Raw genomic sequence first — 26,146 nt, forward strand, 5'->3', positions numbered from 1 at the left:
TAAGGCAACCTACCATATCAAGGCTTTTCTGAAATAGGCTACTGCCTAAATAAGTATTAACCAGTATTACCCATTTCTATCTTGGACAAGATTCCTCCTTAAACACCTTACCGCCGCCCCATGACGTACAGTTACTGTATGGGTGGTGAGCTGTTAGAGTGAAATTCCGTAGAGTTACAGCATAGCTTTAAAGGGTAACTAAATTTTGAAAAAAAACTTTTGACACGTCAGATTGACACGGCAGAAGTTATGATCGGGAATTGTCCGAGCACCGAGACTCCCACCAATCGCTAAAACCAAACGCTATGCTGCTTGATTTATGATTTATTGATTTTCTCTGAAAGACAAACATGTAGTGTCCGGACTCAATAGAAAGTCTATACACCCGTACACTGCTCGTTTGGATTTCCGAAGAAATCTGATCAGAAGCTAAGCAGCAAAGCGTTCACCCAAGCGATTCTGCAGCTTTGTTTTAGCAATCAGTGGGGTCTCAATGTGGAGACCAATCGATCAAAACTTCTGACATGTCACTAGGACATGTCAAAAGTGTTTTCAAGGTTTAGTTTTCCTTTAAAACGTCATTGTGTCATAGACAGCAGCCAATCAATGCTAACTGGAGTGGTCCCGCCCTTACAGGATTACTTCCCATCATCCCCGTCTGATCAACCCCATAACCTTTATAATCAACCCCCAATGGTCACCCCCTCTGTGACCACCTCTGTAATCCTTTCACATCATCACCCCCATCTTCTCCCTGTGATCACCTTCGTAGTTTTTAGCACGGAATTTGTACGCCAGTTGGTAATATGACCCAAAGACTTTTCTCTGACAAGGAGGCACACTACTTCTTGGCATCTGAGTCAGCTAGTAACTTAGAAGAACCCCTGAGAAGGCGTCCCAGGGCTGCCACTAAAGTGGCCCCTTATCCGAAATGGATAATCCCCCAAAATGTTGTACCCTTGACAAAAGTTCGATACGGCAGGGCTCAGAAAGCTGGACTTTAATTTCTATTTCTCATTAAAGCATTCACTGCGGGACACCGTACCATGGGTATAGGCCACTGTCACTAGGAGGCTGACACTAGGTTACTATTAAAAAAACAAAAAAGTGTGGTTCCACCCAGTGGGCTATACCTGAGCACTCAGCTTCTCAGTTTTAACAAAGTGTCCTACGGAGGCAGACATGTCCTTGCACTGAAGGCAGTTCTGCTAGATGTCTGAACCAGGTTCTTCGGGAGACGCTTCTCTCCGATTCGGAGTTTGAGCGTAACAGAAGCAGATCCACTCCTCCTGCAGTGAAGAACCTCATTCAAGCGTTGAGAGGGATCTTTAAAATTGTGGATGATCCTGCTGAATTCCCTTAAGGATAAGTTATTAGTGCATCGCCACAGGCAGCCCCCCTTGGTCTTTCTTTCCAAATCACATGGGATTTGACAAGCTGTTGCTCCCTCACATGGCTCGGCTTTATGAAAATACTACTTTATCGGTTTCAGATGTTTCCGCCTTAAAGGATCTAGTTCATGCCAAAGTGGAGTCTATGGCAAAAGCCACTTTCAGCGCGGCTGCATCTTCCATCAGACCCTCTTTTGTCGCATATAGGGTTAGCTCCGCTAGTATTGAACTAGCTACACAACTGCAGGATGCAATTGATTCAGGAGACTCAAGTGGATGCCTCTCTGCTAGCTGCACAGCTTTTGTAGATGTCTAAATTTGTCTGTGGCGTCTCTGTCCAAGCTGCCCAACGGTCGTCTAAGGCTGCAGGGCCATTTGGACTAGGAACTGGGATACTGACAGTGCATCTAGGAAGAAAGTTTTCACCCTTCCGTTTACCTAGGATCTCCTTTACTGCCCTGACCTAGTCCAGCTCATTTCTGAGGCTACAGGAGCTATGAGCACTTTACTGCCACAACGTCAAAGGCGCCGTCCAGTTCCCTCATCCATAAGACAAAGGTGGTTTAGTTCATGTTCAGGACGCAGAGCTCCTCCTTCCGGTCTAGAAACTCCTGGCAGCCCCGCAATAGACCCGCCAGACCTGCTCCAGCCCAGCAGGCTTCCACAGCCTAAAGTTTTGCTACTCCCTTGAGTAGGGGGGGGGGGGGGGGCAGCGGCTGCTCTCAGTGCAGAGGGGCATGGCTCGAAAACGTTGAAAACACCTGGGTGCGGGAGGTTGTCTCAACAGGTTAAAAGATAGTTTTTTTTCTTGCCTTCGCGGGCGGTTTTTCCTGTCGACATCCCCTCGGTGCCCCTCCAGGGTCCAAGCCATTCAAAGTCTCCTCGATCAAGGAGTAATTGTTCCAGTGCCAACTCCAGAACTGTTCAAGGGGTTTTATTCAAACCTCTTCACTGTACCAAAGAAGGACGGATCCCTTCGACCCTGCAATCGTTAGTGGCTTCCTTGAAGGTGGACGAATTCCTGTCTTCAATAGACATCAAGGATGCCCATCTTCATGTTCCCATTGCTCGAGTACATCAGCATTTCCTGCACTTGTTCAATTTTTGTTGTTTCTGTGGTCCTTGTAAGGGAGGCCCAGCTTCAAAAGCTAGATGGATCTGTTTAGCCTTTATAAGGACCTACTCTGCGAAGGGTAGGGAACCTCCCTTCCGGGTCACTGCTCGCTCTACTACGGCAATTGGGGCCTCCTGGGTGGTGCGGCATCAGGCTTCTGCCGTATCTATAAGGCCGCCACCTGGGCCTCATTACTTAAAGAGGCTCTGTCACCAGATTTTGCAACCCCTATCTGCTATTGAAGCAGATAGGCGCTGCAATGTAGATTACAGTAACGTTTTTATTTTTTAAAGACGAGCATTTTTGGCCAAGTTATGACCATTTTTGTAGTTATGCAAATGAGGCTTGCAAAAGTCCAAGTGGGTGTGTTTAAAAGTAAAAGTCCAAGTGGGCGTGTATTATGTGCGTACATCGGGGGGTTTTTAATACTTTTACTAGCTGGGCATTCTGATGAGAAGTATCATCCACTTCTCTTCAGAACGCCCAGCTTCTGCCAGATCACGCTGTGACGTCACTCACAGGTCCTGCATCGTGTCAGACGAGCGAGGACACATCGGCACCAGAGGCTACAGTTGATTCTGCAGCAGCATCAGCGTTTGCAGGTAAGTAGCTACATCGACTTACCTGCTAACGCCGATGCTGCTGCAGAATCAACTGAAGCCTCTGGTGCCGATGTGTCCTCGCTCGTCTGACACGATGCAGGACCTGTGAGTGACGTCACAGCGTGATCTGGCAGAAGCTGGGCGTTCTGAAGAGAAGTGGATGATACTTCTCGTCAGAGCGCCCAGCTAGTAAAAGTATTAAAAACGCCCCGATGTACGCACATAATACACACCCACTTGGACTTTTGCAAGCCTCATTTGCATAACTACAAAAATGGTCATAACTTGGCCAAAAATGCTCGTTTTTTAAAAATAAAACCGTTACTGTAATCTACATTGCAGCGCCTATCTGCTGCAATAGCAGATAGGGGTTGCAAAATCTGGTGACAGAGCCTCTTTAACCTTTCGATGTTTTACCAGATCATTCCTTGGCTTATGCCGATGCCAGTTTAGGTCGGATGGTGCTGCACGCAGCTATGGTTTAGGATGCTCGCATGGCTATGATTCTTTTTGCCCACCCTAAGGGACTACTTTAGCACGTCCCATGGTACTGTGTCCCCCAGTGAATACTTTAACGAGAAAACAGGATTTTTGTACTTACCAGTAAAAACCCTTTGTCTTTTCACTGGGGACACAGATCCCATCCTATTTCTTTGTTATGTTTTTGGGTTTCTTGAGGTTGTTTTTCCCGTTGGAAACATATTGTGTTGAACTTCATCTGCTCTGAAGCGTAGTGCCCACCCCGAGATGACCCCAGCTTTGACAGCTTGTTTCAAATTAGGCCCTTCATAGACCACTTCAGTACCAAATTAGCCCAAGATTACACTCTCGACAAGTGCATTTCTATTGACGAGTCCCTGGTACATTTAAAAGAGAGGCTCCATTTCCACCAGTACCTGCCAAATAAGAGAGCAAGGTATGGCATGAATATGTATAAGCTGTGCGAAAGTACATCTGGGTACACTCACAGGTTTAGGATTTGAGGGGACGGACACCAGAATTGACCCCTTTATCTGGGAGTTACAGGAAAAAGTGTGTGAAATTTGGTGCACCCACTGCTGGTCCAAGGTTGCCATCGCTACCTTAATAATTTCTATACCAGCGTCCCCCTATTTAAGTGCCTCGCTTCTAGAAATACTGCAGCATGTGGCATTGTTAGGGAAAAAATAAAAAAATCAGACGCTTCCCTAGGTCGCTACTTAAGCAAACAATCAGCATTATGCCGTCAATAATGTATTGTATGTCAAGTTTCACCATACGGATGTCCTTATATTAACCCCTTCCCACTGCAGACACTTTTTACCTTCTAGCAGAGCCTTATTTTTCAAATCTGACATGTGCAACTTTATGTGGTAATAACTTTGGAATACTTTTACCTATCCAAGCGATTCTGAGACGGTTTTCTCGTGACACATTGTACTTTAAGTTAGTGGTAAAATTTGGTAGATACATTCAGTATTTAATTGTGAAAAACACAGAAATTTTGTGAAAAATTGCAAAAATTTGCATTTTCCTAAATTTAAATGTATCAGATTGTAAAAAAAAAGATAGTAATACCTCACAAAATAGTTGCAGATTAACATTTCCCATGTCTACTTTATGTATGCATTGTTTTTTAAACATACTTTTATTTTTCTAGGATGTTACAAGGCATATAACTTTAGCAGTAATTTCTCACATTTTCAAAAGGCTATTTTTTCAGGGGCCAGTTCAGTTCTGAAGTGGCTTTGGAGGGGCCCATACTTTGCAAACACCCATAAATTCCCCCAATTTAAAAACTGCACCCCTCAATGTATTCAAATCTATTTAGAAAGTTTCTTAAGCCTTTAGGCGTTTTTCACAGGAATTAAAGCAAAATATAGGTGAAATGTACAATTTTATTTTTTTTTTGCAGAAATTAATATTTAATCAATTGTATTCTGTAGCACAGAAGGTTTTACCATAGAAACGCAACTCCATATTTATTGCCCAGATACTGCAGTTTTTAGAAATATCCCACATGTGGCCTTAGTGTGCTACTAAAACACAGGCCTCAGAAGCAAAGGAGCACCTAGTGGATTTTGGGGCCTCCTTTTTATTAGATTATATTTTAGGCACCATGTCAGGTTTGAAGATGTCTTGTGATGCCAAAACAAAGGAAACACCCCAATAAAGACCCCATTTTGGAAACTACCCCACAAGGAATTAATCTAGGGGTGTAGTGAGCATTTTGACCCCACAGGCGTTTCATAGATTTTATTAGAATTTGGACGTGAAAATGAAAAATGTTATTTTTTTTCCCAATAAGATGTAGTTTTAGCTAAAAAAACAAAAACAAATGTCCACAAGGAGGAAGAAAAAGCCCCTAACATTTATAAAGCAACAGCTCTGGAGTACGGAAATAGCCCAGAAGTGGGCATAAACTCCTGTTTGGGCACACGGCAGGACTCAGAAGAGAAGGAGCACCATTTGGCTTTTGGAGTACAGATTTTGCTGGATTGGTTTCTTGGCACCATGTCCCTTTTGCAAAGCCCCTAAGGTACCAGTACAGTGGAAACTACCCAAAAGCGACTCCATTTACGAAACTACACATGCCTTAAGGAATTCATCTAGGGGTGTAGTAAGCATTTTGACCCCACAGGTGTTTCATAGATTTTATTAGAATTGGACAGTGAATATAAAAAAATTCCCTTTTCTTCAATAAGATGTAGCTTTTGCTAAAAATTTTACATTTTCCCAACAAATAAAAGAGAAAAAGCACCCCATTTGTAAAAAAAATTCTCCCGAGTATAGCAATACCCAATATGTGGTCACACGGCAGGGCTCAGAAGAGAAGAAGTGCCATTTGGCTTTTGGAGTGCAGATTTTGCTGGATTGGTTTCTGGGCGCTGTCGCATTTGCAAAGCCCCTGTGGGACCAAAACAGTGGAAACCCCCCAGAAGTGACCCTATATTCAAGTAGGGGTGTAGAGAGCATGTTAACCCCGCAGGTGTTTTGCAGAAATCAGTGTGCACTCAATGTTGCAGAGTGAAAATGGGAATATTTCCATAGATATACCAATATGTGGTGCCCAGCTTGTGCCACCATAACAAGACCGCTCTATAATTATTATGCTGTGTTTCCCGGTTTTAGAATCACCCTACATGTGTCCCGAATCTTTTGGCTGGACATTCAACCAGGCTCAGGAGTGAAAGCGTACCATGCGAAATTGAGGCCTAATTTGGCGATTTACAAAGTATTGGTTCACAATTGCATGGCTCTGTTGTGAAATAATAAAAGAACCCCCTGAGAAGTGACCACATTTTGGAAACTATGCCCCTCAAGGCATTTATTAAGGGGTGTAGTGAGCATTTTCACCACACAAGTCTTTTCCATAAATGAATGCGCTGAGGATGGTGCTAAGTAAACATTGCAATTACAGTGTGGTCACACTTCTTCTGTAGCGGAATCCCCGGCCACAGGGTCAGGGATTCTGCTTCAGAAGTGAGTGACGTCACTGTGTCCATATATGGACGGTGTGGTCACTCACTTCTGTAGCGGAATCCCGGGCCACAGGGTCGGGGATTCCGCTTCAGAAGTGAGTGACGTCACGGTGTCCATATATGGACAGTGTAGCCACTCACTTCTCCTGTAGCGGAATCCCCAATCCCCAGCTGGGGATTGGGGATTCCGACTCCTACAGGGAGCAAAAAAAGACCCTCCTCCTCACAGTGTAGAGTGCATGTGAGGAGGAAGAGGAGGAGAGAGAGCGCGAGCGACGGAAGACACGGCCGTCACTCGAGACACATTCCGGTGATGGCCGTGTATTACCCAGCCCCATAGACTTCTATTGGAGCTGGGCGGACAGGTAAACGGCCGAAAATAGGGCATGTCCCATTTTTTGACGGCCAGGTTTCCCGGGCCGTCAAAAAAAATCGGTCGTGTGAATAGCCCCATTAGGGGTCTATTGTTCCTACTGCAGCCGCGTGACGGCCGTTTTATGAACGGCCGTCACCCGGCCGGGAAACCCTATCGTGTGAATAAGGGCTTAAAGTGTAGCTAAACGGTTAACAAACTTCTGACATGTCATAGGGACATGTCAGAAGTTTTGATTGGTGGGGGTCCGAGCACTGAGACCCCCACCAACCGCTAAAACTAAGCAGCTGAAGCGGTCGTGTGAGTGCTCAGCCGCTTCACTTCTATTCGGCTTTTTACGGAAATAAATGTATCGGAGTACAGGTTCATAGACTTTGTTGAGTCCGTACTCCAATACAGTCATTTCCGGAAAAAGCCAAACAGACACGAAGCGGCTGATCGCTCACACGAGCGCTTCAGCTGCTTCGTTTTAGCGATTGGTGGGGTCTCAGTGCTCAGACCCCGACCAATCAAAACTTCTGAGATGTCCCTATGACATGTCAGAAGTTTGTTAACCGTTTAGCTACACTTTAACAAATTTTATAAATTTCATAGACGTAGTGGTATGAGGGCAGTTTTTTTGCGGGACGAGCTGTACTTATTATTGGTACCATTTTTGGGTAAATGCGACTTTTTGATCACTTTTTAGCCTGGTGGCGAAACGCGTTGGGTGTAAGTGGGCTCCAGGCACATCACTACTCTTTACCCCATTGTATATCTGCATGGTCTGTCAACTTCTCTTTTATTAATTTTTTGCTACCTTGCCAGTTCTGTCTATTGATTCTGATCTATTCTATTTCACAGTTTTTTATTTTGTTATGTGACTTACCATGGCTGTTTATTTACAATGTACTTCTGTATGGTATAGATGTTATGGCCAGTAGCCCACTCAGTACTTTCTGTACTGTGAGGACTTATATTTTAATCCATTTTTGATGCTATTATCTGTATTTTTATCATGTCCCAATGAAAACTAAGTTTATTTTGAAAATGTTTGAGTCATTTAACGCTGATTTTCCGCATATGTGTTTCAACCACTAAGATGTAGCGATAGCTTTCATTCGCTGCATCTAAGGGTTTAATGACAGGGATCAGAATTCGCTCCGGTCCCTGCCATTACAGTGTCAGCTATAACATACAGCTAGCACCAACCACTGATGCCGCCAGCTCAGCTCCTGAGGCGGCGCCCTCTTGCCATCGGCTGCGGAAGCCTTTTAGACCCCGCATCCGGGCGGGGCCTGGAAGGCTTTCATACTAGGCAGATCGGGAGGCCAGCATTAGGCCTCCGGTTGCCATTGCAGCCACATGCAGCACGGAAATCTCACATGAGCTGCAAATACATGAGCTGCAAACACCTTAAATGCAGCGATCGCTTTTGACCGCTGCATTTAACCCCTTAAAGGAACAGTGTCATCACAATTTTTTTTTTTATATGTTAAAGATGTTAGTGCTTTATTAAAAACGTTTGGATTAATTTGTGTGTTTGTGTGTTACTTTTTCTTATTTTTACACTTTTTTACACTTTTTCTTCCCTATGGGGGCTGCCATTTTTTTTTCCATTTCTGTATGTGTCGATTAACGACACATACAGACATGGAATACGGCAGCCACAGTCCCATAGGGACTGCGAACGGGTCCCATCCACTTCTGTGTACGCCGTCTGTGTGGGAACTGCGCATGCGCCGCTCCCACACAGTCCAATTTGAAATGCGCGCCGTCCGGCGCCATTTTCGTGTGGACCGGAAGTCGCGGCCGGGCAGTAAGATTACTACTTCCGGTCGCGGCTTCCGGACTTGTGCACTTGGACCAGCGGCAGCAGACGGAGCGGACGGGCCGGAGGGAGCCGCGGCGGAAGGAGCAGGTAAGAGATTTCTATGTATCTTCGTGTTTGTGTGTGTTTACTACAGTATGTAAACCTACTACACTGTGTGTTAGCTCAAAAAATGGCGACACACAGTGTAGGAGGTTAGACCGTTCAAACCCCTCGTTTATCCCGGCACTAGCCAGGATAAAGGAGGGGGGGATTCTCAGAGCTCACTAGAGCGAGTGCTTTTTTCCCAATTTTGCAGCAAAAAGCAATGTGGTTGCTTTACCACATGCAATGCTGCAATTTTGGGAATAGCTCCATCTAGTGACCAGCAATGGGAAATATTATAAATTAGAATCTAATTTATAATATTTCCTGACTCGTGAAAAAAATAAAAAAAATTTGAACAATGTTTAATCACCTACACACTAAAGGTTTAATTTAAAAAAAAAAAACATGTTTTGCTGGCAACACATTCCCTTTAAGGACGCAGCCTAGTTTTGGCCTTAAGGCTCAGAGCCCATTTTTCAAATCTGACATACTTCACTTTATGTGGTAATAACGTCGGAATGCTTAAACCTACCCAAGCGATTCTGAGATTGTTTTCTCGTGACACATTGGGCTTCATGTTCGTGGTAAAATTTGGTCGATATATTCAGTGTTTATTGGTGAAAAATTGCAAAATTTAGAGAAAATTTTGAAAAAATTGCATTTTTCAGAATTTAAATGCATCTGCTTGTAAAACAGACGGTTATACCACCCAAAATAGTTACTAGTTCACATTTCCCATATGTCTACTTTAGATTGGCATCGTTTTTGGAACATTCTTTTATTTTTCTTGGACGTTACAAGGCTTAGAACATAAACAGCAATTTCTCATATTTTTAAGAAAATTTCAAAAGCCTTTTTTTTAAGGTACCTCTTCAGTTCTGAAGTGGCTTTGTGGGGCCTATGTATTAGAAACCCTGATAAAACACCCCATTTTAAAAACTAGACCCCTCAAAGTATTCAAAACAGCATTTAGAAAGTTTTTTTAACCCTTCAGGCATTTCACAGGAATTAAAGCAAAGTGGAGGTGAATTTTGCAAATTTAATTTTTCTTGCTGAATTTCAATTTTATTCATTTTTTTTTTCTGTAACACAGAAGGTTTTACCAGAGAAACACTACTAAATATGTATTGTCCAGATTCTGCAGTTTTTAGAAATGTCTCACATGTGGCCCTACTGCGCTCGTGGACTAAAACACAAGCCCTAGAAGCAAAGAAGCACCTAGTGCATTTTGAGTCCTCTTTTTTATTAGAATATATTTTAGGCAGCATGCCAGGTTTGAAGAGGTGTTGAGGTGCCAAAACAGTAGGAATCCCCCAATAGTGACCCCATTTTGGAAACTACACCCCTCAAGGAATTGATTTATGGTTGTTGTTACCATTTTGACCGCACAGTTTTTTCACAGCACGTATTTGAATTGGGCTGTGAAATGAAAAAAATGTCATTTTTTCCAATAAAATGTCATTTGTGATCAAAATTTCTTATTTTCACAGGGAACAAAATACCCCATTTTGTTGCCCAATTTGTCCTTAGTGTGGAAATACCCCATTTGTGGTGATAAACTGCCGTTTGGGCCCATGGGAGGGCTCAGAAGGAAAGGAGCGCTATATGTTTGTTGGAGTCCAGATTTTGCTGGATTGGTTTTCGGGTGCCATGTCGCATTTGCAGAGCCTCAGAGGTATCAAAGCAATGGAAACCCACCAAAAGTGACCCCATTTTGGAAACTAAACCCCTCAAGGAATTCATTTATGGTTGTTAGCATTTTGACCACACAATTTTTTCACAGCACCTATTTCAATTGGTCTGTGACATTAAAAAAATGACATTTTTTCCAATAAGATGTCACTTGTGATCAAAATTTCTTATTTTCACAGGGAACAAAATTCCCCATTTTGTTGCCCAATTTGTCCTTAGTGTGGAAATACCCCATTTGTGGTGATAAACTGCCGTTTGGGCCCATGGGAGGGCTCAGAAGGAAAGGAGCGCTATATGTTTGTTGGAGTCCAGATTTTGCTGGATTGGTTTTCGGGTGCCATGTCGCATTTGCAGAGCCTCAGAGGTATCAAAGCAATGGAAACCCACCAAAAGTGACCCCATTTTGGAAACTAAACCCCTCAAGGAATTCATTTATGGTTGTTAGCATTTTGACCACACAATTTTTTCACAGCACCTATTTCAATTGGTCTGTGACATTAAAAAAATGACATTTTTTCCAATAAGATGTCACTTGTGATCAAAATTTCTTATTTTCACAGGGAACAAAATACTCAATTTTGTTGCCCAATTTCTCCTGAGTGCAGCAATACCCCGTTTGTGGCAATAACCTGCCGTTTGGGCCCATGGGAGGCCTCAGAAGGGAAGGAGCGCTGTGTGTTCTTTGGAGTACAGATTTTGCTGGTTTGGTTTTTGGGTGCCATGTCGCATTTGCAAAGCCCCAGAGGTATCAAAGCAATGAAAACCCACCAGAAGTGACCCCATTTTGGAAACTACACCCCTCAAGGAATTAATTTATGGGTAATGTGACCATTTAGACCCCATAGTTTCTTCACAGAACTTATTTGAATTGGGCTGGGAATTTAAAAAAATATATATTTTTTCCAATAATATGTAATTTTAGCTCAAAAATTCTTATTTTCACAAGAAATAAAATACTCCATTTTGTTGCCCAATTTGTCCTAAGTGCGGCAATACCCCATTTGTGGTGATAAACTGCCGTTTGGGCCCATGGGAGGGCTCAGAAGGAAAGGACCACCATTTGGCCTACTGGGGATTTTCTAGTGCAAAGTCATGTATGCAGAAGCACCTGAGGTACCAGTACAGTTGAAACCCGCAAGAAGTGACCCCGTTTTAAAAACTACACCCTTAAGGCATTCATCTAGAGGTGTAGTGAGCATTTTGACCGGAGACCTACACCCCATAAACTGTAATGTGGGTTCTCCCGGGTATGGCAATACCCTACATGTGGCTGTTATAAGCTGCCTGGGCACACAGCAGGGTTCAGAGGGGAAAGACGAGGGGGGATAAGCTGTGCGAAGTGCATCAGGGTAAGTAAAATTGGGGTAAATAATAAACCAAGGGATGTATGATCAATTTTAAAACACTCTTTCATACAGAGCTCTGGTTATTCGGGACACGTGTCACATTGATATATTGTGTCATCCCTTATCGCCCTCTTATAGCAGACTTTGCACCTCTTTTGACTTTTTCCCTTCTTGCCAGTTTGGGGAACTTCTCCTGGAAAGTGTTGCCTCCCTGGTACGATGCGTGTGGCCCCGCTTCCAGAAGTACTGGGTGCCCCCCCTTCTTGGTCCCTAAAGATTAGGTTCTTGATAATCACCTCTTGAAATTCCAGGAAAGTTCCCGTCTGGCCTGCACATCGACGTAGCACGTACGCATTGTACAAAGCCATCTGTATGATGTGCATGGTCAGCTTCTTATACCACACCGCATGACGCTGTAGGGCTTCAGGATTTGATCTTACAAGTCCACCCCTCCCATGTACCTATTGTAGTCCAGGATGCAGTCTGGTTTGGGGGTGGTCTTTCCTTCATATATCCTAAACCTGTAGGTATACCCTGATGCACTCTCGCAGCTTATACATCTTCACGCCATACCTTGCCCTCTTACCCGGCAGGTACTCGCGGAATTGAACCCTCCCTTTAAAATGTACCAGGGACTCATCAATAGAAATACACTTCTCTGGGGTGTATGCTTGGGAAAACCGGGCACTGGAACGGTCTAATAGGGGTCTCCGTTTATACAAACGGTGAAAACTGGGGTCATCTCGGGGTGGGCACGGCTCATTATCAGTATAATGTAAGAAGCGAAGTTTTGCCTCATTTATTTATTTTTTTAGGTTACAGTTCAGTTCTGAAGTTGATTTGAGGGGCCCATATATTAGAAACCCCTATCAAATACCCCATTTTAGAAACTAGACCCCTCAAAGTATCCACAACAGCATTTAGAAAGTTTATGAACCCTTTAGGTGTTTCACAGAAATTTAGAGCAAAGTAGAGGTGAAATGTACATTTTTTTTTTGGTCAGAAAATCTTCTTTATACCATTTTTTTTATAACACAAAAGGATTTATCAGAGAAACGCAACTCAATACTTATTGCCCAGATTCTGCAGTTTTGAGAAATATCCCACATGTGGCCCTAGTGTGATAATGGACTGAAGCACCGGCCTCCGAAGCAAAGGAGCACCCAGCGGATTATGAGATCTCCTTTTTATTAGGCACCATGTCCGGTTTGAAGAGGTCTTGTGGTGCCAAAACATTGGGAACTCCCCAAAAGTGACCCCAATTTGGAAACTAGACCCCTTGAGGAATTCATTGTAGTTTTCTTGGGGTGCATGCGACTTTTTGATCAGTTTTTATTCAATTTTTAGGTGGCGTGGTGACTAAAAAACAGCAATTCTACTATTGTTTTTTTATTGTTTTTTTTTTTACAGCGTTCACCGTGCGCTATAAATGAGATATTCACTTTATTCTGCGGGGCGATACGATTACGGCGATACCAGATGTTTCTAGTTTTTTTTATGTCTTATGGCGTTTGCACAATAAAATACGTTTTGTAAACAATCATTCACTTTTTGTGTTACTTTATTCTAAGTGCCATAACTTTTTTATTTTTCAAATCAATAAAGCCATGCGAGGACTTATTTTTTGCGTAACAAACTGTAGTTTCGATCAATACCATTTTTCGGTACATGCAACTTTTTGATCTCTTTTTATTCCATTTTTTGGGAGGTGAAGTGACCAAACAATTGTGATTGTGGTACGGTTTATTATTATTTTCTTTTACGGCGTTCACCGTGCGGGATAAATAACGAAATAATTTTGTAGTTCAGGCCGTTACGGACGCGGCGATACAAATTATGTATAGTTTATTTGTTTGTTTATATATTTTTATTAATAATAAACGACTGATAAGGAAAAAGGGGGATTTTTACTTTTAATACTTTAAAAACATTTATTTTCTTATTTTTACACATCTTTTTTTAACTTTTTTTAAACTTTATTACTTTGTCCCACTAGGGGACTTGAGGGCAGGAGGCCCTGATCGCAATTCTAATACACTGCACTACATGCGTAGTGCAGTGTATTAGAGCTGTCAGCTACTCACTGACAGCAAGCATAGTGGGTCCTGACGTTGTCAGGACCCACTAGGCTTCCGTCTATGGCATAGCCGGACGCCATTGTTTGGTGCCCGGTTGCCATAGTCACCATCGCCGGCCGCTATCGCGTAGCAGGCCGGCGATGGCAGCTTAATCCCTAAAAAGCCGCGATCTCTATAGAACGCGGCTTTTAAGGGGTTAATCAGCGGGGACACAGCGATCGGTCCCCGCTGTAGGAGCTGTGACAGCTGCTGTACGAGACAGCAGCTGTCACAGCTCCTGTATGTGTCAGGAGGACGGCCGAAACGGCCGTTACTCCAGAGACGTACTATTAGGTCATGGAGCGCGAACGATACAGCTGCCATGACCTAATAGTACGTCCAGGAGCGGGAAGGGGTTAAAGGGTTAATGCCGGGGATCGGCGCTAACTTCGGTACCCGCCATTACACCCGGGGATGGTGGCACCGACTCAGCTTCTGAGCTGGTGTCCACCATTTGTCGTATGGATACGGAAAATTGCGGGAAGCATTGCAATTTTCACTCTGCACTATTCACAGCACATTCAATTCTGGAAATCTCCTGTAGGGTCAAAATGCTCACTACACTTGTAGATGAATGCCTTATTTTCCGAAATGGGGTCATTTTTCAGGGGTTTCCACTTTTACTGGTACCTCAGACTAGGGATGCATCGAAACTTTGATAATGTTTCGATGCCGTGCACCCTCAAATGTTTTGATACCGTTATATAATGTATTTCGATACGAAGAAGTGTCGCCACCCAGCTCAGTATAGTAATACATGAATGTATAAGAGCGGGGCTGCGGCTGTGTAATACAGCCATTGCCCCGCTCCTGAGAAGTGCGCGCGTGGTCAGCATGATTTGATGCGACCAGCACTGCACTAATGAGCGGCGGCACTGAAGACAGAACATGGCGGGCGCAAAACACCTCCATGTTGTGTCTTCAGGGCCGGCGCCGCCACTCATTAGTACTGCGCCGGCCGCATCACCTCAGGCTGACCACGCATGCACTTATTGTCAGGAGCGGGGCAATGACTGTATTACACAGCCGCAGCCCCGCTCTAACGGCGGAGATGAGAGAAACCTCTCATCTCCGCCGCTATTCTCCTGAATGCTGCGATCAAAGCGGACCGCAGCATTCAGGGGAAAATCAGAAGGGGAGATGCCCTTTGATTCGCGTCACAGGGAATTCCTGTGACGCGATTGAGGACCATACCATATATGGGCAGTCAGCCAAGGGTCTATTGAAGGACCCCAGAGCTGTCTGACCATATTTCCTGTTAGGGCATACTTAGTACACAGGCAGTTGTTAGGACATACCCATCAGTATATAGATATATGCCAGTACATTAAAGTTTAAAAATAAAAAGTAATGTTAAATAAAAACACACACACACACACACACACACACACACAAATATACATCAAATATACACATATTCGGTATCGTCGCGACCGTAATAACACATTTATAGCGTCATTCATGTTTATGCTGTTATAAAATAAAAAACTGCTTTCTTTCACTTATTAATGTGAGGCACAAGGTATTATGAATTTTGAACCTCCACGTGCCTCACATTAATAGTAATTAACCCTATCATGTACCTCACACATTAACCCAATGTTGTCCATTATGACTGAGGAACATGCTGGGGTTAATTACTATTAATGTGAGGCACATGGACGTTCAAAACTCATCACACCACGCGCCTCACATCAGAAAACGGAAGAACTTTTATTATTATTATTGTCAAAAGTATCGTTTTGGTATCGAGTTTCGCAATACTACACAAAGTATCGGTATCGAAATCCAAATTCTGGTATCGTGACATCCCTACCACAGACTCTGCAATTGCGACGTGCCCTCCAAAATTCCCTTCTGAGCGGCTGCTGTTTATGACCATATATGGGTTGTGCTGTACTAGTGACAAATTGCTTTACAAATATTGGGCTATAACTATATTTTCAAATCTGAATTTTCAAGGCCCAATTCTAATAAATTCTAAGAAAAAAAAGAAACCTGTGGGGTCAAAATACCCAAACAGCAGTTTACGACCACATTTGGGCGCTATACTTGGGAGAAATTGCTTAACAAGTTGTTGGGTTCTTTTTCTATTGAATTCCTTACTGTGAATCACCGACACACTTGCCACTACAAGAGTGTTAGCGAGTCACAGTGTGAGCAGTAAAGGACATGAAAGGCGAGCGACACTTGTGGCCCCCTTCAAAACAGCTGATCGAGGATGCCGGGATTTGGACCCCAACCAATCAGATATTGATGGCCTATCCTGAGGATAGCCCATCAATTTTTTTGAGACTGGACAACCCCTTTAACAGTGTTTTGGCTCTTCACAACATCTGTAATGGTCATATGGTGTCAGCAAACCAGCTTTGGAAAAAGCCAGTTTGCGCACCATTCATTGTAAGCTCTGCCTTGCGCCTAGCGTGTAAGCAATGCACACATATTTGGTATCGCTGAAGTCAGCAGAAGTTGCCAAATATGTTTTCAAGTGGATTCACATTTTTTCTTACATATATTTAAAAAAAATGAAAAACATCTATTTTTTTTTTACACAATATGGAAGCCCAAGATGTTCTGAGAAAAATCAAGACTGAATACATGTCGGTTGGAAGAGTAATAGAACAACAATTTACTTTGGCACATGGCTAAAACTGGAAAATTGGCCTGGTCAGAAAGGAAGGTAAAGCTTCTGGTCAGGAAGTAGTTAAATTACAGAATTTGTTTTTATAAATAAAAAGAGTAAATATATCGATCAAGACTTAATCACCAAATTAAAGTAAAATGCCACGAGAAAAACTTAGAATCACTTGGACAAGTAAAAACATTCCAAATTTATTACCACAAAGTGACCAGTCAGATTTAAGGGAATGTTGCTGCGTCCTGAAGTACAAAATAGACCATGTCGTTAATGGGTTACAGTAATCTAGCAGTCATATTCCCCCAAGAAGTAACATGAAAGTCGTATGTACAGGAGACTTAGGATGAGGAAATAAAGTTAGGGAAAAAGACTGCACACAAGTTTTATGATCTTAAAACCCTCGGAAAACCCCCTAAACGACAATAATCGGTAAATCGCTTAAAAGACGGTGATTCCGAAACTATAATTTTGTATCTTTCTACTCTCTTGCATTCCCCCGCTGTAAGCCTACAAATGGGCCGTGCCCTGCATGCTGATGCATAGAGAGGACTCCTTAGCTTGGTGACATAATTGAGAGGACTCCTAGGACTGATCATCAGCATCCAGATAGGCAAGTGAACAAATCTTTACAAGGGAAAAAGCAGACGTGTTTTCTGTAGCAACCAGGTTACGGTTTTAACCTAGTAACTAGAACTAGAGAAAGGACATTGTTTTTGGTGAAAAACGTGTAATGTAAAAATACTACATTCAAAACAATTGTGTTTTTTTTTTTATTCAATCTGCACTTACCCAAGGCCCATGAGGTAAGCAACCAAATATCTTGGTTGAAGCTCCTTCAATGTTTTGTATATTACTTCATCATATCTGTATAAATAAAAGAAAATAATTGAAGTTGACAATATGCAATAATCCATGACAGGTCTATACATATAACTACTATTCTGCTATGCGGTTTAATTTTAGCTTATAAAAACCTGACTAGAAATATTCACTATAAAGTCCCTTTGGTGCTGTACATTTCTTAAAGGGGTTATCCCATAAACCATTTGTATACCAAAAGTCCAGAAATGCTGTAAATAGCTGCTCTGAAGTAATTTTAAGTGTTTCTAGCATATAAAATACAGCTTATCTTTTTTTCTTTGCTACCCTGTGACCCCTTTAGTGCTGCTGCTAATATGTGCTGTTGGGTGGGTTCTGAGAAGAATCAGTCACCTTCCACCTCTGGCAGCTAACAATTCAGTTCCTTTTTACTTTCCCTTTAGAAAGGGATCCAGAGTAGTAAAGGTATATACTGCATGACATCCACAGTATGCACTCTCTTAGAAGCCAATGAAAATATAATGAAATAAAACAAATACATGAGTAGGCATGTGCAGGGTTCATATCTGGTGTCAGTTTACAGAACTTCACAGTCCTAACAAGCACCTCAGTTATACTGCCATGCTACTGTAGCGGCTCTGCTACTTCCCTGACAAGAAGGGAAGAAAGCCATTTCTATTGGCTGCTCTGCAGTAAACAGAGGATCACTATGCAACACTATGGCTGTGGGGAGAGTGATTGAGCATGCATGTCCACCAGAACTCAGCTCATTAGGGGGACATTCACAATTCTATACACTTTGAACAACAGGTAGCGCCATACTATGTAAGTAAACATCATAACTTCACTGAATTGTTTTTGACAGCATGTAAATGACAAACATTGTCATTTTTTTAATGATCTATACAACGAATATATGAGATTTTGAATAGTGCCATTCACTACAGTGCAACTGGAAAATGCAGTGGAAAAACCTGCACTAGTCACCCATATCCTTCAAAAATCTTCCCAAGAGAAAACTCAGTATCAGCCTTGCATCACAAGCATATGGCTGTTTATTTTCCGCTCAAGTGAACATATTTGCTTCTGTAAAATATTTTACCAAAGTGCTAAGTTTTACTAAAGGTGAGGTGTGTAGTTGACTATGAGATTTTCATTTCCTCCAAGCATTCCTGCAAAGAACACAAAGCAATGACCATCTAGCACTAAACAATGGAGCTCTATGGCAACCTAATGCAACAGAGAACAAAAAATAAACCTCAGATTTCAAATGGATTACATCGGCAAATAAATCGCATCAATCATTCTGGTCTAGTTTGAAATAACAGTTTAGAACACGGTCACCATAGAGGTGAAAAACTCAGTTGTGTATTCTTGTGGATCGGTCTTACTGAGAAGGTACACATTTACTCAATCGAAAACTTGCATTTGCTTTCGATGAGGGATAAATACATGGGAGGTCAAGGAATCGCAAACCCCTACAATATACATACTAACCAAGATACATTAAAAAAAGCAGCAACTTCCAGGATGGCCAATTATTTCAGGCGGTGGCGGGAGTATGTAGACCCTTTGTAAAATGTCTACCATCATTTGTCCTGGATAAAGGAAACCTTCTAAGAAAAATTAATAATCTAAAGGATAGATTCAGACTTTTTATTAGTGGTATTAGGTGTGGAATCTTTATAAACACCAATTCCCCTTTAGAAAGGGTTTAGAGCGGAAGCTTTAGATAGACGGGGGACATTAGAATAAATTAATTATTGAAATGTTGGAATTTATTTTGAATTACAATTGCATTACCTTTGATAGGAGATACTACCGCTAGGTGAATCGGACAGTGATGGGGTCATCTTATGCCCCTTCGTATGCCTGCCAGCACATTGGGTGGTGGAAGCAGTTTATTGTGTACATGAACCATCTCTTCACGAAGTAAAGGTCCATGGATAATGTGCTTGTTTGCTGAACAGGATCGGTCAGGACTTGGTGTCCTTTATGAAGGACCTGAATGAAAATAGCTTGAATATTCTGTTGGCCTACACATATAGTCAAACAATTCGCTTTCTTGATTTAAATATTCAGAGAGGGGGATAAATTAATTCCACATTTAAAAAACCCACTGCAGGAAACACTTCTGGCCACAGCCAGTCATCATCCCCCACTACAAATAAGGGGAATTTGCAGGAATTGTACCAACTTTTACCAATTTAAAACAGAAGCAGCCGAATTGTCCAAATGGTTTAGTGCTAGGGGCTAATAAAAAATAAATAAATAAAGTTAAAAAAACTTTGGTGCAATAGAGCCCTGAGGCGTGACAGAAATGAGACAGCGGATGGGCAAAAAACAAGACTGCAGGACAATATGGTTCGCTGCATCTCCCATATGGCTCATACGGAGAGCTCTGACGTCATTTGATAGTTCAAAATTGGTGTCCCCTGGTACTGAATGATTACAATCAAATGCGGGTACAATCCCTAGAATGGCCCCAAAAATGGCACCGACATTGAAAGATTTATTGGTCAAATCAGAATTTAAAAGATGAACGAAGGAGAATGAGTTGTGGCTGAAAAGTCGTCCAAAAGGAATGTACAAATGCGGATCCTGAACATTCTGTAGATACGTATTGAAATCTGACAAATCTACATATCCGTTCGCGCTCCTGGACGTACTATTGCGTCATGGGAACCACATAGCTCGCGCTCCATAACGGAATAGTACGTCACGGGAGGAACGGCCAATTTGGCCGTCCTCCCGACACCTACAGGAGCTGTGACAACTGCTTTCTCGTACAGCAGTTGCTGCAGCTCCTACAGCGGGGACCGATCGCGGTGTCCCCGCTGATTAACCCCTTAGAAGCTGCATTCAATATCGATTGCAGCTTCTTAGGGGTTAAACCACCATCGACAGCCCGCAACATGATACCGGCCGGCGGTGGTTGCTATGGCAACCGGAGGCCTAAATGGCGTCTGGCTAGGCCATCTACGGAAGCCAAGTGGGTCTTGACAAAGTCAGGACCCACTATGCTTGCTGTCTACTCTAATACAGTGCACTACGCATGTAGTGCAGTGTATTAGAATAGCGATCAGGGTCTCCTGCCTTCAAGTTCCCTAGTGGGACAAAGTAAAACAAAAACAAAAAGTGTTAAGGGAAAAAGGGGGATTTTTACTTTTATCAGTCCTTTATTATTAATATAAATAAACAAATAAACTATACATAATTGGTATCGCCGCGTCCGTAACGGCCTGAAGTAAAAAAGTATTTCGTTATCTATCCTACGTGGTGAACGCCATAGAAGAAAATAATAATAAACCGTACCAGAATCACAATTTTTTGGTCAATTCAACCTTCCAAAAAACAGAATGAAAAGAAATCAACAAGTCGCCTGTACCTAAAAAATGTTTCTGATCGAAACTACAGTTCGTTACGCAAAAAATAAGTCCTCACACCACTTTCTTGATGGAAAAATAAAAAAGTTATGGCTCTTCGAATAACGCAACACAAAAAGTAAATTATTTTTTATAAAAAGTATTTTATTGTGTAAAGACATAAAAAAAAAAACTATAAACATCTGGTATCGCTGTAATTGTATCGACCCGCAAAAGAAAGTGAATATGTTATTTATAGCGCACGGTGAACGCTGTAAAAAAAAATAAAAATAGAATAAAAAAAACAATAGTAGAATTGCTGTTTTTTAGTCACCACTCCGCTTAAAAAAAAGAATAAAAACGGATCAAAAAGTCACATGCACCCAATGAAATCTACAATGAATTTCCTCAAGGGGTCTAGTTTTCAAAATAGGGTCACTTTTAAGGGGTTTCCCCTGTACTGGTACCTCAGAAGCGCTGCAAATGCGACATCATGTCCAGAAACCAATCCAGCAAAATCTACATGCCAAATCACGCTCCTGCCTTTCTGAGATCTGCCGTTTGTCCAACCAGCAGTTTATGACCACATATCGGGTATTGCTGTAATCGGGAGAAATTGCTTTACAAATGTTAGGGTGCTTTTTCTCCTTTACTCCTTATCAAAATTAAAAATTCGTACCTTTTATCTGAAAAATTTGATTTTCAATTGCACAGCCTAATTCCACAAAATGCAGCAAAAAAAATCAGTGGGATCTAAATGCTCACTATACCCCTCGATAAGTTCATTGAGCGGTGTAGTTTGGGGGTTTCCACTGTTTTGGCACCACAATACGTCTTCAAACCGGACATGGAGCCTAATAAAAAAAGAGTCAGAAAAGGAATGCCTGCAGGCAAACAAAACCCAATTTCCTGACCACCCAATAAATAATGAGGATAAAGTTAGAATTTACAACCTTTATTAAGCTACGTGTAGCAAGAACAAACTATACATAAATTTTAAAACTTTCACTGCCACAGACCGAAGTCAATTTAACAGCTGTAGAAACCTAGCAAAGTATCTAAAGTTTGCAGTGTGTGCCGAGTGTCGGCAGACAGTTAGTGCAGGGGCATCAGTGCCACTATTAACATGCAGACGAAGATCCAGCTGAGGCAGGAATTAAAAATTAACAGAGCCCCCCCGACATGTTTCGCTAACTAGTAGCGTCCTCAGGGGTACATGGGGCTGTTAAATTGACTTCGGTCTGTGGCAGTGAAAGTTTTAAAATTTATGTATAGTTTGTTCTTGCTACACGTAGCTTAATAAAGGTTGTAAATTCTAACTTTATCCTCATTATTTATTGGGTGGTCAGGAAATTGGGTTTTGTTTGCCTGCAGGCATTCCTTTTCTGACTATATATTGCACCCGCTGACTACCCAGGGTCAAATCTGTGTTTTTTGTCATAATAAAAAAAGAGGCCTCAAAATCCACTACGTGCTCCTTTGCTTCGGAGGCCGGTGCTTCAGTCCAATAGCACACTAGGGCCACATGTGGGATATTTCTCAAAACTGCAGAATCTGGGCAATAAGTATTGAGCTACGTTTCTCTAGTAAAACCTTCTGTTTTACAGAAAAATTAATTAATACAAAAGGATTTTCTGACAAAAAAAAATGAAATTTGTAAATTTCCCCTCTACTTTGCTTTAAATTCCTGTGAAACCCCTAAAGGGGTTAATAAACTTTCTAAATGCTGTTTTGAATATGTTGAGGGGTCTAGTTTCTAAAATAGGGTGTTTGATAGGGTTTCAAATATATGGGCCCCTCAAAGCCACTTCAGAACTGAACTGGTACCTAAAAAAAAGAGGCTTTTGAAATTTTATTCAAAACATGAGAAATTGCTGCTTATGTTCTAAGCCTTGTAATGTCCTAGAAAAATAAAAGAATGTGCAAGAAATGATGCCAACATAAAGGAAACATATGGGAAATGTTTTGGGTGGTATAGCCCGCTGTGTTACAAGCAGATGCATTTAAATTCAGAAAAACGCTATTTTTTTCACATTTTCTAAAAATTGACCAAACTTTACCACTAACATAAAGCCCAATGTGTCACGAGAAGACAATCTCAGAATCACGTGGATAGGTTTAAGCATTCCGTAGTTATTACCACATAAAGTGAAATATGTCAGATTTGAAAAATGGGCCCTAAGCCTTAAGGCCCAAACTAGGCTGCGTCCTTAATGGGTTAATAAACATAAAAACTATAAAAAGGTAAAAATGTTTATAAATTGCCAATCAAGTATGGTTGTTTAATTGTGTGCTCACGTGGCAAGTAATCTATTGGAAAAACAATATGGGAACTACAGAATAGGTGAACACATATTGGATATAAGAAAAGGGGAAATTAAAAATCCACTAGCTGTCCATTTTAAAATCCATCATGGACAACGACTGTTCGTACTTTCATTTATGGGCATGAACCAGCTCCATGAGGATAGAAGGGGAGGAAAACTATGTGGATCTATGACAGGAGTACACTATTCTCTAAGGTGGTGAATAACTAGATTAAGTTTAACATGTTCCTCTAAAAAAAGAACAGAATATTGACTATTTAGTATACCCTTATCCCTTAATTTTTTGGTTGTAAAACAGATGCCCTCATGGGTGCCTCTGGCCTTGGTCAGAGGGGACCCGGTTGGGATGGCTGTATACCAACATCACCAACCGACTCCTTGACGCCTTTTGAAAGTTCTTATGACCCAATTATGATGCACTCATAACCACCTCTCCACCTCTTTGTCCATCACCCTTTTTTCTTTTCATTTGAGCCCCCCCCCCCTTTTATTACTTTATAGATCGTGTTTTTCCCCTTTCCCTTCCTTTTTGTATTTTTTGTTTTCAATTTATTTTTCTTATTTCTTTTGGGGGGACAACGGTCAACCAATTACCGTAAGTTTAATATCCTGTATAGACCATGAATAAAATAAATTCCAAATATGTGGGGTTTATTACTGATAATGATTATTATTATTAAAGCTGTATATTGCCTTTCATTTCCAAAACATGAATTCGAAAAATCGTTAAGCAATGCCCGGATTGGTGGAGATGGCCCTACTCAGTACTGGAAGGATAGTCAATGATTACACTAGTTGATGATAGCTCTGAGGAAGTCCCGACCGGGATGAAATGCGTTAGCCAATGAACAATCACGGATGTCATCCCGTCACAGGTCAACTAAGTGCGACCCTATACAACTTTGAGTGTTACAGACCCTGACCATTCATCGGACCACATGCGGAATGGTCCATGAGCACATCAAAGAGAAGATAATAGTGACTTGTTGCACTTCTTGGGGTGAAAGCCCGGACAGGCTATCCAAACGAGGCCTCAAAATGGGAAACCTCCAGACATCTAAAGATAAGAACTGTTTATAACTTTGCGGTGAAAAAAAAATTTCAGTGGAGGCAAAGCATGTGCAAAAAGTGTCTGTGGACGCAAAGTATTTGATTACTCTCTTGGAACAAGTGCTGGCTGTACTGCAGGTTCAAATTAGTGTTACTATATGCCTAAACAATAGGTTATATTTCCGCCTTGCCTTGTGGTACCAGGTTGTTTAGAAGCAACTGCATCTTAGGGTATGTGCACACGGCAAACAAAAAACAGCTGTAAAATACGGAGCTGTTTTCAAGGGAAAACCGCCTCTGATTTTCAGCAGTTTTTTTAAGCATCGAGCGTTTTTTGATGCGTTTCTTATGGCTCCAAAAACGGCTCAAGAAGTGACATGCACTTGTTTTTTTACGCACCATTTTTACAAATGGCCGCGTAAGAAAACGCCCCGTGGGAACGAAAAGCCATTTTTCCCATTGAAATCAATGGGCAGATGTTTGGAGGCGTTCAGCCCCCCCGTATTTTCAGCTGTTTTTCGGGGCGTTTACCCTTACAGATACACCACTGTTGGGTTTATAACTGAACAATATAAGGCCTGACATAAGCTGCACCAATTTCACTGTGGTATGTGCTCATACAATGATTTATTAAGGACAGTATATTGCCCTCCTCTCACATTTGGTAATACTTTATTGTTTGCTGCAACTGCTCAAAAGGCAACTACGAGGACTACTATTCAGATGATATATTTTTTTATGTCCATTACAACCGTTTGAGTGATAATAACCTGTTGAGTAGAATTCCTGCTTAGATTATAGACTTTGCTTACCCTGGCCAGGGGAAGTTTGGTAGTGTTTTAGTAAGGTTACAATATGTATGTAAATTTATGTTGGCATTGCCCAATACACTAATGGATTTGAATAATTTTCGATTAAATTTAGATTTAACGTTTTCTACCCTGAATGAGTGCTAAATAGTCTCTTAAAAGTTCTTTTTTTAAATTTTTTATTTGTTACTGGGAAGATGCTAATTTACCTGCCTTAGACGCAAGTGCTCAAATGGCAACGGAGAATAGATGGGTGATAAAAACATTCTAGAAATTAGTTAAGAAAAGCGCAAGACATCAGAAAATGTTTATAAAATTGAAATAGTTTGTATTTTCCTTATCTGTTTCTTTGACAAACACTAACTGTTCTCTTTACGTCCATTCACTTCTCTGTCAACCCTTATAAATAAGGAAATACTTCTTGATATGGTGAGTAATTGCGGCATGAAGGACAATTACCTCAGAAGGTGCTGCAATGTGGCGATGGCAGAAGGTTCCTGCAGACAGGATGCATTGAAGTCTTCTTCTTCTCTGGAACTCCAAAGAGTAAGTAAGCTGTTAACAACAGGGGTTATTAGGGAGGGTTCAAGCAAGAATATTTTGCATCAAAGTTGTGTATATTTTAAGAAGAATTACAGTGGATTACGGAACTCAATTTGCTTCGGTTTTTTTAGTAAAAAAAATAACTGTGGAATAATGTTTAAAGACATATTTTATAATAATTAAATAACAACTAGATTTTTTTTTTTTAAAACTAGATCTATAACTAATGTAAATACTTCTAATTCACCTTTGCAATCGTGCATGTGTATACTGTAAAAAGACACCAGTGTCTCCACAGCTTTGCAGTGCGTCATTCCAACTGAAACGGTAATCTGCCTGAAGCTGGCCTTTAAAATCCTAAAATAAAAACAAATAGGATACGATTTACCATACACAGCATTCCGGTTTTATTGGATGACAGGTAATGCATATTAATAAGCCACAGGTATGTAGGTGTATGGCTGGGGCATGCTTGTTTAATGGGAAGAGTCTAATTAAAAAGTCTCAGGAATATTTAACCATATATACAATACATGTAACACTAGCCGGATATACTGGATTGTTTACTGTTCTTTGCAACAGCAGCCAAAACAAGCTAGACG

The 26,146-nt window shown here is 41.5% G+C and overlaps 1 protein-coding gene across 3 annotated transcripts in view; it reads right to left on the minus strand.

The window, feature by feature from the left end:
- The window catches only part of RARS2 (arginyl-tRNA synthetase 2, mitochondrial), a 77,764-nt gene that overhangs the window by 4,108 nt on the left and 47,510 nt on the right, over positions 1 to 26,146 (minus strand). Inside the window, exons 16-19 of one of the 3 annotated variants that reach the window (XR_012883176.1) lie at positions 25,792 to 25,901; positions 25,461 to 25,556; positions 17,421 to 17,495; positions 3,709 to 4,003 (exon numbers count right to left, since the gene is read on the minus strand). Coding sequence is in view for 2 of the 3 variants with exons in the window: in XM_075862132.1 (XP_075718247.1) it covers positions 17,421 to 17,495; positions 25,461 to 25,556; positions 25,792 to 25,901 (281 nt within the window). In the remaining variant the exon portion in view is untranslated. The remainder of the gene's footprint in view (positions 1 to 3,708; positions 4,004 to 17,420; positions 17,496 to 25,460; positions 25,557 to 25,791; positions 25,902 to 26,146) is intronic. The other 2 variants (XM_075862132.1, XM_075862133.1) reach the window with 2 other exon arrangements.

The sequence above is a fragment of the Rhinoderma darwinii genome, chromosome 4 (assembly GCF_050947455.1).
Source record: "Rhinoderma darwinii isolate aRhiDar2 chromosome 4, aRhiDar2.hap1, whole genome shotgun sequence".
Taxonomy (NCBI): Eukaryota; Metazoa; Chordata; class Amphibia; order Anura; family Rhinodermatidae; genus Rhinoderma; species Rhinoderma darwinii.